Here is a 15,106-nt window from a genome sequence, read left to right on the forward strand (position 1 = left end):
TGTTCTCTTTTCCTTTATTTCCATCTCTCTCCTGCTACAGTTTCTGTCTGTGCACAAGTCTGCACAGACAGCTGTGTTGTCTCAACTCTGTCTTCGTGTGGTGCGTAAAAATTAATGTACATAAATAAACAATAAAATTGAAGAAAATGTATGAATTAAAAACTCTGGTTGTGTGCGTTTTGTGATACTTTCAATTGAGATATTTTATATAAATCCCTGGATAATCGAACAAGATTTAAGGATGCATTGACCTCCCATAAGTAAGTTTTTTATTATTGTTATTATCATCAATAGTTGAGAAATGGACAAAGAAGAGTCATCTGGTTTTAGCAGTGCGTGGTTTTTCTAAAACCTACTTTCTCTTTGATTTGCATTTTTGATTGACATGGGCTAATTTTAGGGTTCTGGGTGGTTCATGAATTTTCTAATTATACATCACCCACACAGAGTCTGATATTGACAAGTTTTGCACCTGTGTGCTACACCGTTTATCATCATCACCAAACCTGTAAAAGTAACGTTACTTAGCAATTAGAAATGTACCTAAATGCACCCATGGGGCCTAAACATATGTGTCTAAATATATTTTGGTTCACACCTCCTACTGCGTGTTTCCACACATTTTATTTATCTTTTTAATGAAATTTACCCGCTTATTGATTATCTAAATAAAGTGTCTTCCGCGAATCTTGTTGCTCCTTAAAAATAGTACAAACAACGGTACTGTGATAATGGTAATTTTCGAAAATCATTCTTTTTTTTAATTCAACTTTCACTGTGTAGCCCAACTCTGCGGTATCCCATCTACAGTAGGAAGCTTATAAATGAACAGCAATTAAAGAAAGTGTTTATAATAACAATGGCGTAATTATCGCATAAGATTACAAAAACTCGTATGTTATACTTTCACGCTGATTAAATTTGACGCTACATGCTGAATTTGATATGAGAGCAAAGGCTTCAGGATCGGTTTCAGTTTTGTCGGTACTTTTCTTTCTCGAATTGAGAGCCTACAATCCAAGCTAAATTTGTGTTTCAAGTTCCAGAATTAAGATATCTAAGATGTTTTTTTCTACTCATACTAGCGTAAGTAGGCATTTTTGCACAGACTACTTGCCTTGTAAGTACTAGGAAGGACTAGGAAGAAGAAATCGCACGGGTAAAACGCACGGCCCGTTTAGGGGCATTTTTTGAGTTGGCAACATAGCAATTACAAATTGGCATCTTTCGCCACCTTTTGCGTTAATAAAAATGATGTATACTAACTTAAGTTTACTCTGAAAAATAAGCGAGATATCGATATCAGAAGTTTGGCATAGTTTTAGTCATGATTTTTTTCGAAAATTTGCAAATTTCGACTGCAGAAAAATCAAAGAACTATTTCTTATGTAAAAAATCGCGAGAAAAACGATGGCGCAAACCGCATCTCAATATCTGAAATAGTTTCCGAGATATCAAGCACGAATTGTTTTGAACCTTCAAAAATTTGGCCCTCTGGCGACAATCCAAAAATTCAAACGGCCATAACTCAGTTATTTGTTGACGAAAATTCAAAAATTCTTATGTTTTTGGATTCAGCGTGACATTCTGCGTAAAATGAGACCCAAATTTGTTGAGTTTGCTTAATGAATAAACGAGGCATTGGTGAAAAACTGTTTTGAAAACGTCATTTTAGGGTGTATTTCAATCAATGTTTTTAAGATGAAAACGACGTTTACTAGCTTTGAATTTACATCAGTCGAAAGAGGAGCTCGAAATCTATCTACTGGCTAAATTTGAGATCGATCGGACAAATAGTTTACAAGCTATGGCCAAAAATAAAAAAAAATGAAAAATTTTCATCGATTGAGTCGGAATTTTTTTTCGCGAAAAATCGACAATCGAATTTTGGGCTTTTGATAGCATTTTCTAACGCAAAATGAGCGGAAAAAAAGAATGGCGCAAACAGTATCTCAATATCTGAAATAGTTTCCGAGATATTTAACTTCAAAAATTAGAAAAAATGAGGAAAAATTAAAATCAACATTCCGAAACTTTGATCGGCCATAACTCAGTTAATTGTTGTCGGATCTGAATTTAAATCCCAGATTTGAAATCTGCGTAAAATTCTGCGTACACTGATGTATAATAACTTAAGTTTACTCTAAAAATAAGCGAGATATCGATGTCAGAAGTTTGGCCATTGTTTTAGTCATGAATTTTTGCGAAAATTTGCAAATTTTGACTGTAGAAAAATCAAAGAACTATTTCTTATGTAAAAAATCGCGAGAAAAACGATGGCGTAAACCGCATCTTAATATCTGAAATAGTTTCCGAGATATCAAGCACGAATTGTTTTGAACCTTCAAAAATTTGGCCTTCTGGCGACAACCCCAAAATTCAAACGGCCATAACTCAGTTATTTGTTGACGAAAATTCAAAAATTCTTATGTTTTTGGATTCAGCGTGACATTCTGCGTAAAATGAGACCCAAATTTGTTGAGTTTGCTTAATGAATAAACGAGGCATTGGTGAAAAACTGTTTTGAAAACGTCATTTTAGGGTGATTTTCAATCAATGTTTTCAAGATGAAAACGACGTTTACTAGCTTTGAATTATACATCAGTCGAAAGAGGAGCTCGAAATCTATCTACTGGCTAAATTTGAGATCGATCGGACAAATAGTTTACAAGCTATGGCCAAAAATAAAAAAAATGAAAAATTTTCATCGATTGAGTCGGAATTTTTTTTCTCGAAAAATTGACTATCGAATTTTGGGCTTTTGATAGCATTTTCTAACGTAAAATGAGCGGAAAAAAAGAATGGCGCAAACAGTATCTCAATATCTCAAATAGTTTCCGAGATATTTAACTTCAAAAATTAGAAAAAATGAGGAAAAATTAAAATCAACATTCCGAAACTTTGATCGGCCATAACTCAGTTAATTGTTGTCGGATCTGAATTTAAATCCCAGATTTGAAATCTGCGTAAAATTCTGCGTACACTGATGTATAATAACTTAAGTTTACTCTAAAAATAAGCGAGATATCGATGTCAGAAGTTTGGCCATTGTTTTAGTCATGAATTTTTGCGAAAATTTGCAAATTTCGACTGTAGAAAAATCAAAGAACTATTTCTTATGTAAAAAATCGCGAGAAAAACGATGGCGTAAACCGCATCTCAATATCTGAAATAGTTTCCGAGATATCAAGCACGAATTGTTTTGAACCTTCAAAAATTTGGCCCTCTGGCGACAATCCAAATATTCAAACGGCCATAACTCAGTTATTTGTTGACGAAAATTCAAAAATTCTTATGTTTTTGGATTCAGCGTGACATTCTGCGTAAAATGAGACCCAAATTTGTTGAGTTTGCTTAATGAATAAACGAGGCATTGGTGAAAAACTGTTTTGAAAACGTCATTTTAGGGTGATTTTCAATCAATGTTTTTAAGATGAAAACGACGTTTAATAGCTTTGAATTATACATCAGTCGAAAGAGCAGCTCGAAATCTATCCACTGGCTAAATTTGAAATCGATCGGACAAATAGTTTACAAGCTATGGCCAAAAATAAAAAAAATGAAAAATTTTCATCGATTGAGTCGGAATTTTTTTTCGCGAAAAATCGACTATCGAATTTTGGGTTTTTGAGAACATTTTCTAACGTAAAATGAGCCGAGAAAAAGAATGGCGCAAACCGCTTCTCAATATCTTAAACAGTTTCCGAGATATTTATCTTTAAAAATTAGAAAAAAAGAGGAAAAATGAAAATCAACTTTCCGAAACTTTGATCGGCCATAACTCAGTTATTTGTGGTCGAATCTGAATTTAAATTCCAGATTTGGAATCTGCGGAAAATTCTGCGTTCACTGATGTATAATAACTTAAGTTTACTCTGAAAAATAAGCGAGATATCGATATCAGAAGCTTGCATAGTTTTAGTCATGAATTTTTGCAAAAATTTGCAAATTTCGACTGTAGAAAAATCAAAGAACTATTTCTTATGTAAAAAATCGCGAGAAAAACGATTTCGTAAACCGCATCTCAATATCTGAAATAGTTTCCGAGATATCGAGCACGAATTGTTTCGAACCTTCAAAAATTTGGCCCTCTGGCGACAACCCAAAAATTCAAACGATCATAACTCAGTTATTTGTTGATGAAAATTAAGGTAAGAGCGAAAAATTCTGTGCCACACGATAACCTCACTAATTTGTTGTTTTGTAGAATTTGTGTTTGTGGATTACAAATTCGTAAGTTTTCTTAGTTCCGTGTTTTTTTGTAAAATGCAACTTTTCAGATGTTCTGAAATACGAAATATACAAGAAAAAGTAATTTTCTTAAAAATAAAACTGCTAGCAGAAACCAGAAATTTTATTAGAGATTGACGTCGCATAACATGCATCCACCATTTTTCGAAGTTTTCAAAATTCATAATTTTCTTAGTGTCATGAAATTTTTGGAAAAACTTGCGTTTTTGAATATAGGAATATGAAAATAAAAGGAAAATGGCCAGATTACGTAAAATTAAAACTGCCAGCAGAAACCAGATTTTCTATTTTCAAGTGACGACGTTTTTGAAAATTTGTATTTTTTTTAGTTCCGTGTTTTTTTTTGGAAAATACGACTTTTTCGTATTCTGAAACACAAAATTTACTAGCAGCCAATTTCGCAAAATTAAAACTGCCAGTAGAAACCAAAATATTTCTTATAGAACGACGTCAAATAACGTGCATCCACCATTTTTCGACGTTTTAATAAAAATTCATAATTTACTTGGTTCCATAAATTTTATGGAAAAATTTGCATTTCTGAATATAGGAATATGAAAATAAAAGGAAATTGCTCAGATTCTATAAAATTAAAACTGCCAGCAGAAACCATAAATTTTATTTTTAAGTGACAGCGTTTTTGAACTTTCTTGAACTTTCTCATAACAATAATATTTTGTAACATTCAGAAAAGGAACTATTTTGTATTGAACTTAAACTCCACATGATTCCTGGATGCTAGTTGTGAAATGGATTTTAATGAAGCGTATCAAATTTTATCTTTTGCCACAAGCCGTCACAGATAATAAAATGTGAAATTTGCAATTCCTAAAGAATATTTCACTAAAATGTATCGGTCATCATATTTTTGTCGCTTTTGGTTTTGGAAGTGACTCTTTGTACCTAGTTCGTTTGTTGTTTGTCCAGCATCCGACTGGTAGCGTGGAATATGATCTTGTTATTACGCTAATATCAGTGCGCTTTGTAGAATTTTTCAATCTGGGTCAAACAGTGTGACATGCCGATAACAATATGTCAACAACTTGTAGATTAATTATTTTTCGTGTACACAAAACATCTGGTAAAAACGTTAATATAGTGTGACACAACTTGGCACATTTTCTTCAAAGGTAACACCCAACAACCTTGGTTTTTCATGCCATTGGATAGTTTTTCTTCGTTACCATATAAACTGATTCAATTAGAATAATAGCGTTGATGGAAAAACAAATCCATACATAAAATATTCCCCGATCGATATCCTTTCCAGAAATTCATATTGATACAGTTTGAACAAACAAAATAGAAGAAACTGTGTCGGTGTATGTACACAAATATTTTTACATAGTCGTTGTGACACAATTGGGGGCGAACGGAAGTGTTGAACACTGCTACTAAACTCTCAATTAATATTTATGTCTCAAAGGATTTCCACCCGAAATTCATGGCGATTTTTTTTATAAATTGACTCCACTATTGATTTCTCCTTTGTTACTTGGCACTGTGGGAATCCACCAGTAACTCTCCCACGAGGTATCGCAAGCGTTATTTATTTTAACTGGCGAAATTTTGAAATCCCTGGTGTGTTGTTAAAAGCCGAAATTCTAGATGACAGAATAAATTATTTACCTTGCATGACTTCAGCTCAATAAGAACGACGGAATTTGCACGTTTAACTAATAAATTTAACTCAATAGTTAATTATGTATTTTTATCCACGGCAATAAATCCAAATTCCAAAAATTTTACGAGCTTTGAGTACTTATGAAACAAAATTTTATTGTTCAGTTTCCCATATGTATGAAGCATAATTAAGAAAAAAATACATGTAATTTTGTCGATAATAAATATTTATTGAACTAAATATTATCCGGCAGTTCGAAATGTTTCCACCTGACGTAGCTCCATTTAGTATGTCGCACTCATAAAAATTACTTACATTTTGTAAAACATCAACTATTGATCAGTTCAGTAAAAAGTTGCTTCATCTTGGACAGTTTTGGTACGTATTTTTGAACTCCTCTCCAAATTTAGACTTCTAGTCCTTTTACTATTGTCCTAAAAAATCGGAGGTTGTCAATCAACGTGTTATTTGAAGGGCATAGTTCTTTCGAACCAATCATAACGACGATTGGAGCTAAAACTTGACCTTTCTTAATATCTTTGATCCGGTCATGGTTGGTGAAATAGCTGAAATGTCTAACTGGTTATTGTGGTATTTTTAGCGTCACCGTTTCAATCGCTGATTCTGATGATCAAACTGATGATCCAAAGAGTTTTCCACTTGGTTAAAAAGTTCAGTTTTCGTTCATGTTCAATTGTGCTTTCAGGGAAATTCTATATTCATTTAAACAGACAGAACGAGTTTTCAGAATTTTATTTTATCGTATTTTTGTATATTGGCAGCAATTCGTCATTCGTACTCGACAAATAATAGACTTTTCGAGGAAATTGTACGCCTGTGAAACTGTTTAATTATTTTTCCTGTATTCTCGCGAATGAAGGCTGCTTTTCAAACGAACCAAAGCAGGCTCATTCTTCCATTGGCCTCGCAACAACAAAATTTTGTCAAGACACCATTTGTGGACGCGAAACAAGCAAGCGATTACGTAGGCGCAGATTTGAAAGTTACAGTAAAAGAGGTGACTTTTAACATTTGAAATTAATCGCTTTGTTATTGTAAGCTTTTCTCATATAATCCGTTAAAAAAGATTCGCTTATCCGGACGATACCGCAAAGCGTAATTATTAACAGGAACCTATTGCATTCATTTCTCATCGTCTGACCTTCTTTGCTGCTTGTAACTGTACTTCAAACTGTGATTTTCACGAAACCACGATTTTGTTCTTTAGAAAATTACTCATACGTTTTAGCTTTCATATTTCGATTCACTCAAACTATGACCATTTAGTATCCACAGTTGCCGGCGTGGACATCGAATTCTTCGTGCTAATTTCGATCAATAGCGACTAGAGAATTTTGCAGAGGTCGAGGTCTGTTTCAGAGCTGGGGCTGCAACTCGACAATGCAGAATTCGATAAATGTTCGCAGCTCTAATTACCTCCACGCTAAAAATGTTAGTTCTTTGATGTTTAATTCCCATTGAGTACCGCTCGTTAACTGTTAAATCAACAAAGGCAAAATACATTTTATTCCGTGTGTAGAGTAATTTTTTGTAATAAAACGGGTTGGCAAATATCTGCGTCAGTTCCTCTAGTTATCTGACGAAATTTTAGAAAAAACTCTTGTTTTTCAGTGCAATAAAGTGAAAGTATCTATAAACATTGTGCTATATTATTTTAATTAAATTGGCAATGTATTTTCCTTTCATAAATTGGTTGACCTTGCACTAATAAAACGGTGTCGTAACAATCTGCAAACGTGTTCATTGAAAAAAAAGTGAAAAGAGGAAAGATCACTTTCTTCGTGCTTTAAGCAGATATTCAAAAATGCACAACTTTCACAGTTTTCAGCGATAAAAAATCTAATTTGGTGATATCAATTAAAACCAAATGAGGTATTTAAGTCTGTTATTGAACGAATTAACTTGAATCTTCGCTCCAGTGAACAAAGGAGAGATAATTACCACAGAAAAACTATAAATATTTAAATGCGATAATCACTCCGAATTTATTGAGTAAGCGACTTTCTCCGCGTCAACATGGTTGTTTTAGAAGATAAGGTCAAGACATGATAAGAGTCATTCGAGATTACTTTAGGTCTTTACGAAATTTTGTTACAATTAATTTATTACGGTGGTTTCTTACGTCACAATGCTTTCCAGCAGCCACTCTTGTGAGACATTAGTTATGTGACAATTTTTGTTGGAAAGTAATGCGCCCCTTGTAATCACAATATAAAAATTCTGTGCGGTTATGAATACAAATCCCATAAAATCATCCATTTTGGACAATATTTATGACCGAGATCCCGCAAACTTTACAATATTCATCACGGTCATCTCTGTTGGAAAAAAACTGTGTTGCTTTACAGAAAATCGATCGGAAAAGTCACGCGAGCTACTTTCCACATTTCAAGACACTTTCTGTGTCACAGAGCCACGGAAAACTAGGATCTCATATGTAAAATTAAAAAAAAAAAAGATTTTTTTTGTTGGTTTAATTGCGGTAAAATCGTTACCACGTTGTACAAATAAAAAGAGTAAATATTATTCGAAATGATGTTCGCGAGATAAAAATCAAACACCATTTTTAACAGAGGAAGCACGAATTACGCTCATAAAAAGCAAGGTTTCAAAAACAACATTCAACACAAATCTATTGATACCAAGAGTGTGAAATTAAACCCGCAGGTCTAATTTAATCGAATTCCACCCTGTATATTTACCCAATTTTCCGGTTCCGTGGTCCAGTGTAATTAAGATTTCTAACAGTGCGAATATCCAAAAGGGCCTACTTACTACCTTTCTCCTTTCTATTTTCCTGGCACACATTTCCTTTTTCATCGTTTGGCCTCCATTCCTTTCACGGGTTCCAAATAATTTATTTATTATTGAGCCATCAATTTCATCGAACGTCGTTAGTTACATTATCAGAAAATCTGTTGATCAGGAGTTTACAAGCACCGCGACACCACAAAATTCGATCAATAGTTAAAAAATGCATACTGTGGACGCGCAAAAACTGTTTTTTTAAACTGTGGAGGCATTTTCTCGTTTTCGAGGAGGTTATAAATCGAATTGTGTGAGTAAATTGGTTTCAAAGTCGAGGCAAATAATAATCTTCCAAGATATTATTTCGAAGCACCGGATTTGAGGAGTTTAGACGAGAGAAATTATCATTTAGAACACACTTCGATCGAAAGTAATTTCTTTGGAATAATTGTAGGGTACGTTCGTCGAGTTATTTACAGGATCAAGGTGATATTTTATTTAAAATAGAAATTTACTTGAAGTGGTGTTAGAAAAATTGTGCCAGACATAACAGCACCTGTCGACTAATTTCATCATGTGTTCATACTCATTACAGAAACTTTGGAATTCGATGTTGGCAGAATCTCAGTTCAGACAAATAAAACGTGAAGAAATTGGGTAATTTTGGAGTCTTTTCAACAAAAAACTTCTTTTGTTTTATGCTTGGTGTGGTTGAGTGGTTGTTGGTTGAAATGGAGCGTTGATGGTGCGATTTCCCCATTGATTATATCTTTCTGTTCCAGATATGCTCACAATGTCGAAATTGAGGCGTGACTGATGTGAAATAAAATCCGTCTTTAAAGATGACGGGTACGGCTTCTGGTGCTGCCAGCAATGGTGGAGGCGACGCTTCCACCAGCCATTGCAAGGGCCATCGAAGACAAGAGTCCATGTATGCGATGACAGGACTTTACTCTGAAAGTGTTCCCGAAGACAATGATGCGGCAGATACGAAATGTTCGACGACATTTTGTCATGATACCGTTATAAAATGTCACAGCCGCAACCCATCAGCCGGTTTTGATAGGTTTGGTTCTGATATTGTATCGGATCGTGTTTTCAATAGAGGTTTTATAGGGACAAAGCTGCACATGCCACGACATACTCTGATCCACCACCTGTGATATTAAGGGATACAAAAGAATGCGGAATCCTTAAGTGCCGACCCTCCTTCATTCAAAAATATGCAGGAATTAAGGTAGAACATATATAAAAGAGAGTGTCCTCTAAATTTTTCATTTCAGTGTTTTGTTTTTCTTTTATCATTCCTTGTTACTTTGCAACAAGCGTTAAGCTCCGGATATATCAATTCTGTGATAACAACCATTGAAAAGCGTTTTGAGATTCCATCGAGTCTTTCAGGATTAATTGCATCATCGTACGAAATGGGCAATGTGATAACCGTAATATTTGTTAGTTATTTGGGGAGTCGGCGCCATATCCCGGTTTGGATCGGAGTAGGTGCCGTTATAATGGGTGTTGGTTCTTTAATTTTTATGGTACCGCACTTTATCGGTGACGAAAATGTTGGTGAGGTGATAATAAACAATACAGACGAAAACATGTGTCGCGTTATATCAGTTCATGAAGAAGATATGGGATTGGGGCGACTTTCTTCAGGTCTATCCTCACCACCTTTAGCCCCTAATAATCTCAGGGGTGACAATTGCATTCAGGGTTCTCCTTCAACGACTGGACCAGTATTGTTATTCGTACTTGCACAATTGTTACTAGGCTGTGGAGGTTCGCCATTATTCACATTGGGAACAACTTACGTTGATGATCATGTAAGACCAGAAAGTTCTTCTATTTATATCGGTAAGTTATGTTTTACCATCTTAGCCCATGGAAATGTCAGAGTTCAGTCATAAATAATAATCACGCTGCAGGTTCACTAATATTGATCTTGGGGACTTAATGAAACTTTTATCGATTCACCTGCATAGTCATGTTTGCCACCTCACAAATTGTGTGTGGACCTAACGACCTTGCTCCTAGTTTTCCCATTTACTTCCACACATCATCTTAAATATTCAGACTATCTCCAGGCTTTTCGTCAAGGTTAATACAAGTCTCTATTTCGATTCTTACAAAATTTACAAGTTAACTACCGTGGATATTTGTAACACTGTTCCGTTAATGTTAATTGCTAGCTTACCATTATGTAAATTACATGTCACATAAAACAATCTCCTTTAGTCATTATGACTGACAATAGAACACACCTTGATCTACAGGGTGACTCAAACTAAATGTGTCAGATCAACACCGTGACGCGATTAATCGACGTTTAAGTGGCCATAATGTTCCTTTAGTGTAATTATATCTGAGGAAACCAGGAGAAACACTTTTGGAATAAGAACACACAAAATTTCACTTTACGATGTTATTGGTCTAATGTTTACAAAGAACTGACTGACTAATTCGATAACAAGAGTTTCAGATTCAATAAATTCGGAAAAACTTTTGACTTTTTATTACGTTTACATAACGAAATGTCGCAGGTTCCGATTCTAATAATAATCTTACATAAATTTATTGCAAAAACAGGATATTCTGAATTTACACATTTACGGCTTTCTCGTTGTAAAATATAAACATCCTTAATAATTCGCACAATAGTCGAAATGTTTGTATTTCGTGTTGCCAAAACTATTCTAAACAGACGTGTGCGGTCTCTTAAATTCAAACCAGTAAATGTTTACAAAGCTCGTATTTTGGAGAGATTTTGAATACTTTTCGTGGTGCCCCTGAATTTTTACACGCAATTGTATCAGAAATAGAATCAGAATTTCTAATTTATGCTTAGTAGCAAAAATAGATTTTTTTAACGCAGCATTGTGTTCCCCGTTAAGATAACATTTTTCACACGTCACTCTACAGTAATAAAAAAATACAAGACTTTTTTGGTCGCAATTTAATGTACTTTCCTTTTCAGGCTGTATGTACAGTATGGCCGCATTTGGTCCTGTCCTAGGATTCTTATTGGGCGCATATTTACTGTCTTTCCACATGGATTCTTTCTCCAAAATCATCTCAATAGGTACCGAAATGAATTGTTTGTTCTCGTCTAAATGATTGTTTTCAGATGCGGGTGATAGTAAATGGGTGGGAATGTGGTGGGGTGGCTTTTTGTTAGGAGGGCTCCTCTTAATTTTCGTGTCAATTCCTTTCTTCTCTTTTCCGAAAGTTCTTACTCATGAAAAAGAAAAAATTCGGTTAACTGAAAAAGCTGCCGCTGCAGGAAGTAGTACCGCCACTACAACCACCCCAAATGCACAACATGTCACAACCCCTATGACTAAAAATGATTCAGGGTATGGCAAGGACATTAAAGATATTCCTCGTTCGATGTGGCGTCTTGCTTGTAATCCTATTTATATAGTTACATGTCTAGGAGCATGTATGGAACTAATAATTGTATCAGGGTTCGTCGTGTTTTTACCAAAGTATTTAGAAACACAGTTTAGTTTAGGGAAAAGCCAAGCAAGTGTTTTCACAGGTAAAACCACCTTTTTATAACCATTTCTATAAGTTTGTTTTTAAGGATCTATTGCAATCCCGGGCGCTTGCATCGGGATTTTCATGGGAGGCTGTATCTTAAAGAGAATGGAGTTGCGTCCCAAGGGTGCCGTTCAATTCGTCTTAATCTCGAACGTGATTTGTTTAATTTGTTACGTCTTGTTATTTTTCTTGGGTTGTGATAATTTGAAGATGGCAGGGACAACAATTCCTTATTTCAACAGCACCCATGCTGAACCTTTCCAAGTGAATCTGACATCGGCGTGCAATTTTGGTTGTGAATGTAGCATGAACGATGTGGAACCAGTCTGTGGCAACAACGGCTTAACCTACTTCAGCCCTTGTCACGCCGGTTGTACGTCAACGTTGCGATCTGATTATACCAATTGTGCCTGTAAGTAGTTCAATACGAAGGGTTAGTAGATATAGGATCTTTCTTGTAGGTATTCACGGAAACATGAGCCTGAGTGGAACAACTTCGTCCGTAAATCTTGCTGCTAGAACCAACGGTGAATACGCTGAAGTCACCGTTGTTCCTGTCGCAACTGCTGGTCCTTGCAACTCGTCATGTCATACAATATATCCATTTTTGATACTCTTATTCTTTATGACATTTATAGTGGCTATAACACAAATGCCATTACTTATGATAGTTTTAAGGTGAGAATCAAACCAAACTATAATCATCGGTACTATTTATATTGATGATTTCAGATCTGTGAGCGAGGAGGAGCGGTCGTTTGCCTTAGGAATGCAGTTTGTGATATTTCGATTGTTTGGCTATATCCCGGCCCCGATCCTTTTTGGCAACTTGATAGATTCCACTTGCTTACTATGGAAAAGTACTTGTGGATCTAAAGGAGGCCGATGTTTGTTGTACGACATCGAACAGTTCCGATACAGATACGTAGGACTGTGTGCAGGGATAAAAATTCTTGCTTTAGGGATCTTTATGGTGGACTGGTGGTTGGTGCGGCGTCGCAAGCAACTTGATGAAGTCGGAGGAATCACGCCGAACGAAATTGTGGGGTCAATTATAAGCTTAGATAAGTGTATGTTTGGAATTCACACGATCTTGAACCGGTTGTAACTCATTTTTTTGCAGTATTTGAAGAAAAACCAGAGTCTGGTCATAAAAGGAATCTCAGTTCGGTGTCAACGTACGATTGTCCAACGTCACTGAAGCACAGAGGGGAAAATGAAAATGGTTCTAGCGGTACAGAGAATGAAATATTAACAGGCGCAGTTAGCCCTAATGATGTAAATATTAGCGAAGATGTAAAATCTCCAGTGGAAGAAGATAAGGAGGAAAGGCGACACACATAGACTTATTTTAAGTAACTTATAAATGCACTTACATCTTTAGTGATTCCTGCCTTAAAAACGTCTAGTTTTTAACAATTTGCTATAAATTTTACCGCGTAACGTAGTCGAGCAGTTTTACCTTTTTTAGTTCAATTTCTTTGTTTTATATGTTTTTATTTATTTACTTAAAGACATTAGTTCTAGGAGAATTGTGATCTCTCGGTCAAATTAACATGTATAAAATACTTTATTTTTATGACTTACTAAAAATAATTTATTATCAACATTCCAATGTGTTGCTAGGTCTAGACATGTTGTGTACTTATTACACTTAGTTTAACTTACGTATAATTAAATATTGCAATAAAACAGTGCCACATTATGAAATTCTATGTATAACTAATAATCAATTACCTGTAAGGTGATTATCAACACACATGTAGAATTTGTTTAAATTCAATTAACTCATAGAGGCCTATATTATATATTTAGTGCAATATATCTTGAAATTAAAGCACGTCTGTGGTTTCTGATGATTTATTGGAAGTAACGAATAAAACAAAATCTACAATGCTCAATTTTTTTCGGTTGTCAGCCCTTTAAATGGAATAGTTTTATTAATCAAAAGTTATTCAACTCAGATTTTTTTGCTATTTAAAGGGTTCAGAAATTTGAAATCCATAAATTCTATTTTGTCACGCTGTATCCATTTTTAATACAATATAAAAGAACTGGCTTGTTTTATTTCACAAAATTGTATTTCACTCATTTTCACTAGGTAGGTGTAGTCATTAGACTAGAATGCGCGTGCGCTGAAGACTAGTCACGCATGCGCATCTTTGTATACTTCTCAGCTAAGTAATGTTAGACACTACTTTGCAGAAGTCGTTAGAACTGAGCTTACCATCGACAATCACCAATTATGGGTCATTCTTTCTAACATATCGTAAATTATATCTCACAAATAACGATTTTATCTCTCTGATTGCTGAGAAGTAGAACTTTCCGCTATTTACTTTATTCTCAAGTCTGTAAAAGTTCTGTTACATATTAAAAATTGTTGACACGTTTGTCTTTAATTAAATACCACTTCTTTTTGGAAACAATAACGGATCTGTCGCAACAATTTCAGCTTACAAGGTGCAAAAACTGCTGACAAGTAAATTATTCGCATTTTGATGAGTAATTATAAAAAAGCCTGACTAGGTAAATTGGTTTGAGATAAAATGCACAATATTTCACAATATCTCGGAAAATTATATAATTTGTACGAAGGGTTGTCTAAACAGAAGGATGAGTAATCGTGGGCAATTCCGAGAATCCGATGCGCGGTCAATATTGTGACTTTTTACGCAGACTGTACAATATATTTAACTCCCAAAAAAAGAGAGTGATGGGGTTATACGCCCGCAATGTGGTAAAAAAGGAAAGATATTGTGACGTCACTAGGCCTTTGTCGTCATGTTAGATAGAGTGGGGGTGATTCTGACGTCAGTCGAAATTGCCCGAGAACCATCTTGCCCAGCCTATTAAAAGGTTTCTAACTAGTTTTGTGCAAACCGCTTTTGTGCCGTGATTATCGTTCTATCCACACTT

General features: G+C 34.9%; 1 protein-coding gene across 1 annotated transcript; it reads left to right on the forward strand.

The window, feature by feature from the left end:
- Nucleotides 1–28: 28 nt before the first annotated feature.
- Nucleotides 29–14,576, forward strand: Oatp30B (Organic anion transporting polypeptide 30B). The gene is made up of 10 exons (XM_088048220.1): nucleotides 29–260; nucleotides 9,427–9,710; nucleotides 9,761–9,881; nucleotides 9,928–10,501; nucleotides 11,622–11,726; nucleotides 11,772–12,185; nucleotides 12,231–12,599; nucleotides 12,649–12,865; nucleotides 12,920–13,257; nucleotides 13,311–14,576. The coding sequence occupies exons 2-10, from the start codon at nucleotides 9,487–9,489 to the stop codon at nucleotides 13,529–13,531; spliced, it is 2,583 nt and encodes an 860-aa protein (XP_087904346.1). The 5' UTR covers nucleotides 29–260; nucleotides 9,427–9,486; the 3' UTR covers nucleotides 13,532–14,576.
- The last annotated feature ends 530 nt before the right edge of the window (nucleotides 14,577–15,106 follow it).

The sequence above is a fragment of the Gnatocerus cornutus genome, chromosome 10, assembly GCF_029298725.1.
Source record: "Gnatocerus cornutus isolate USDA-ARS CGAHR chromosome 10, icGnaCorn1.1, whole genome shotgun sequence".
In the NCBI taxonomy this organism is placed as follows: domain Eukaryota; kingdom Metazoa; phylum Arthropoda; class Insecta; order Coleoptera; family Tenebrionidae; genus Gnatocerus; species Gnatocerus cornutus.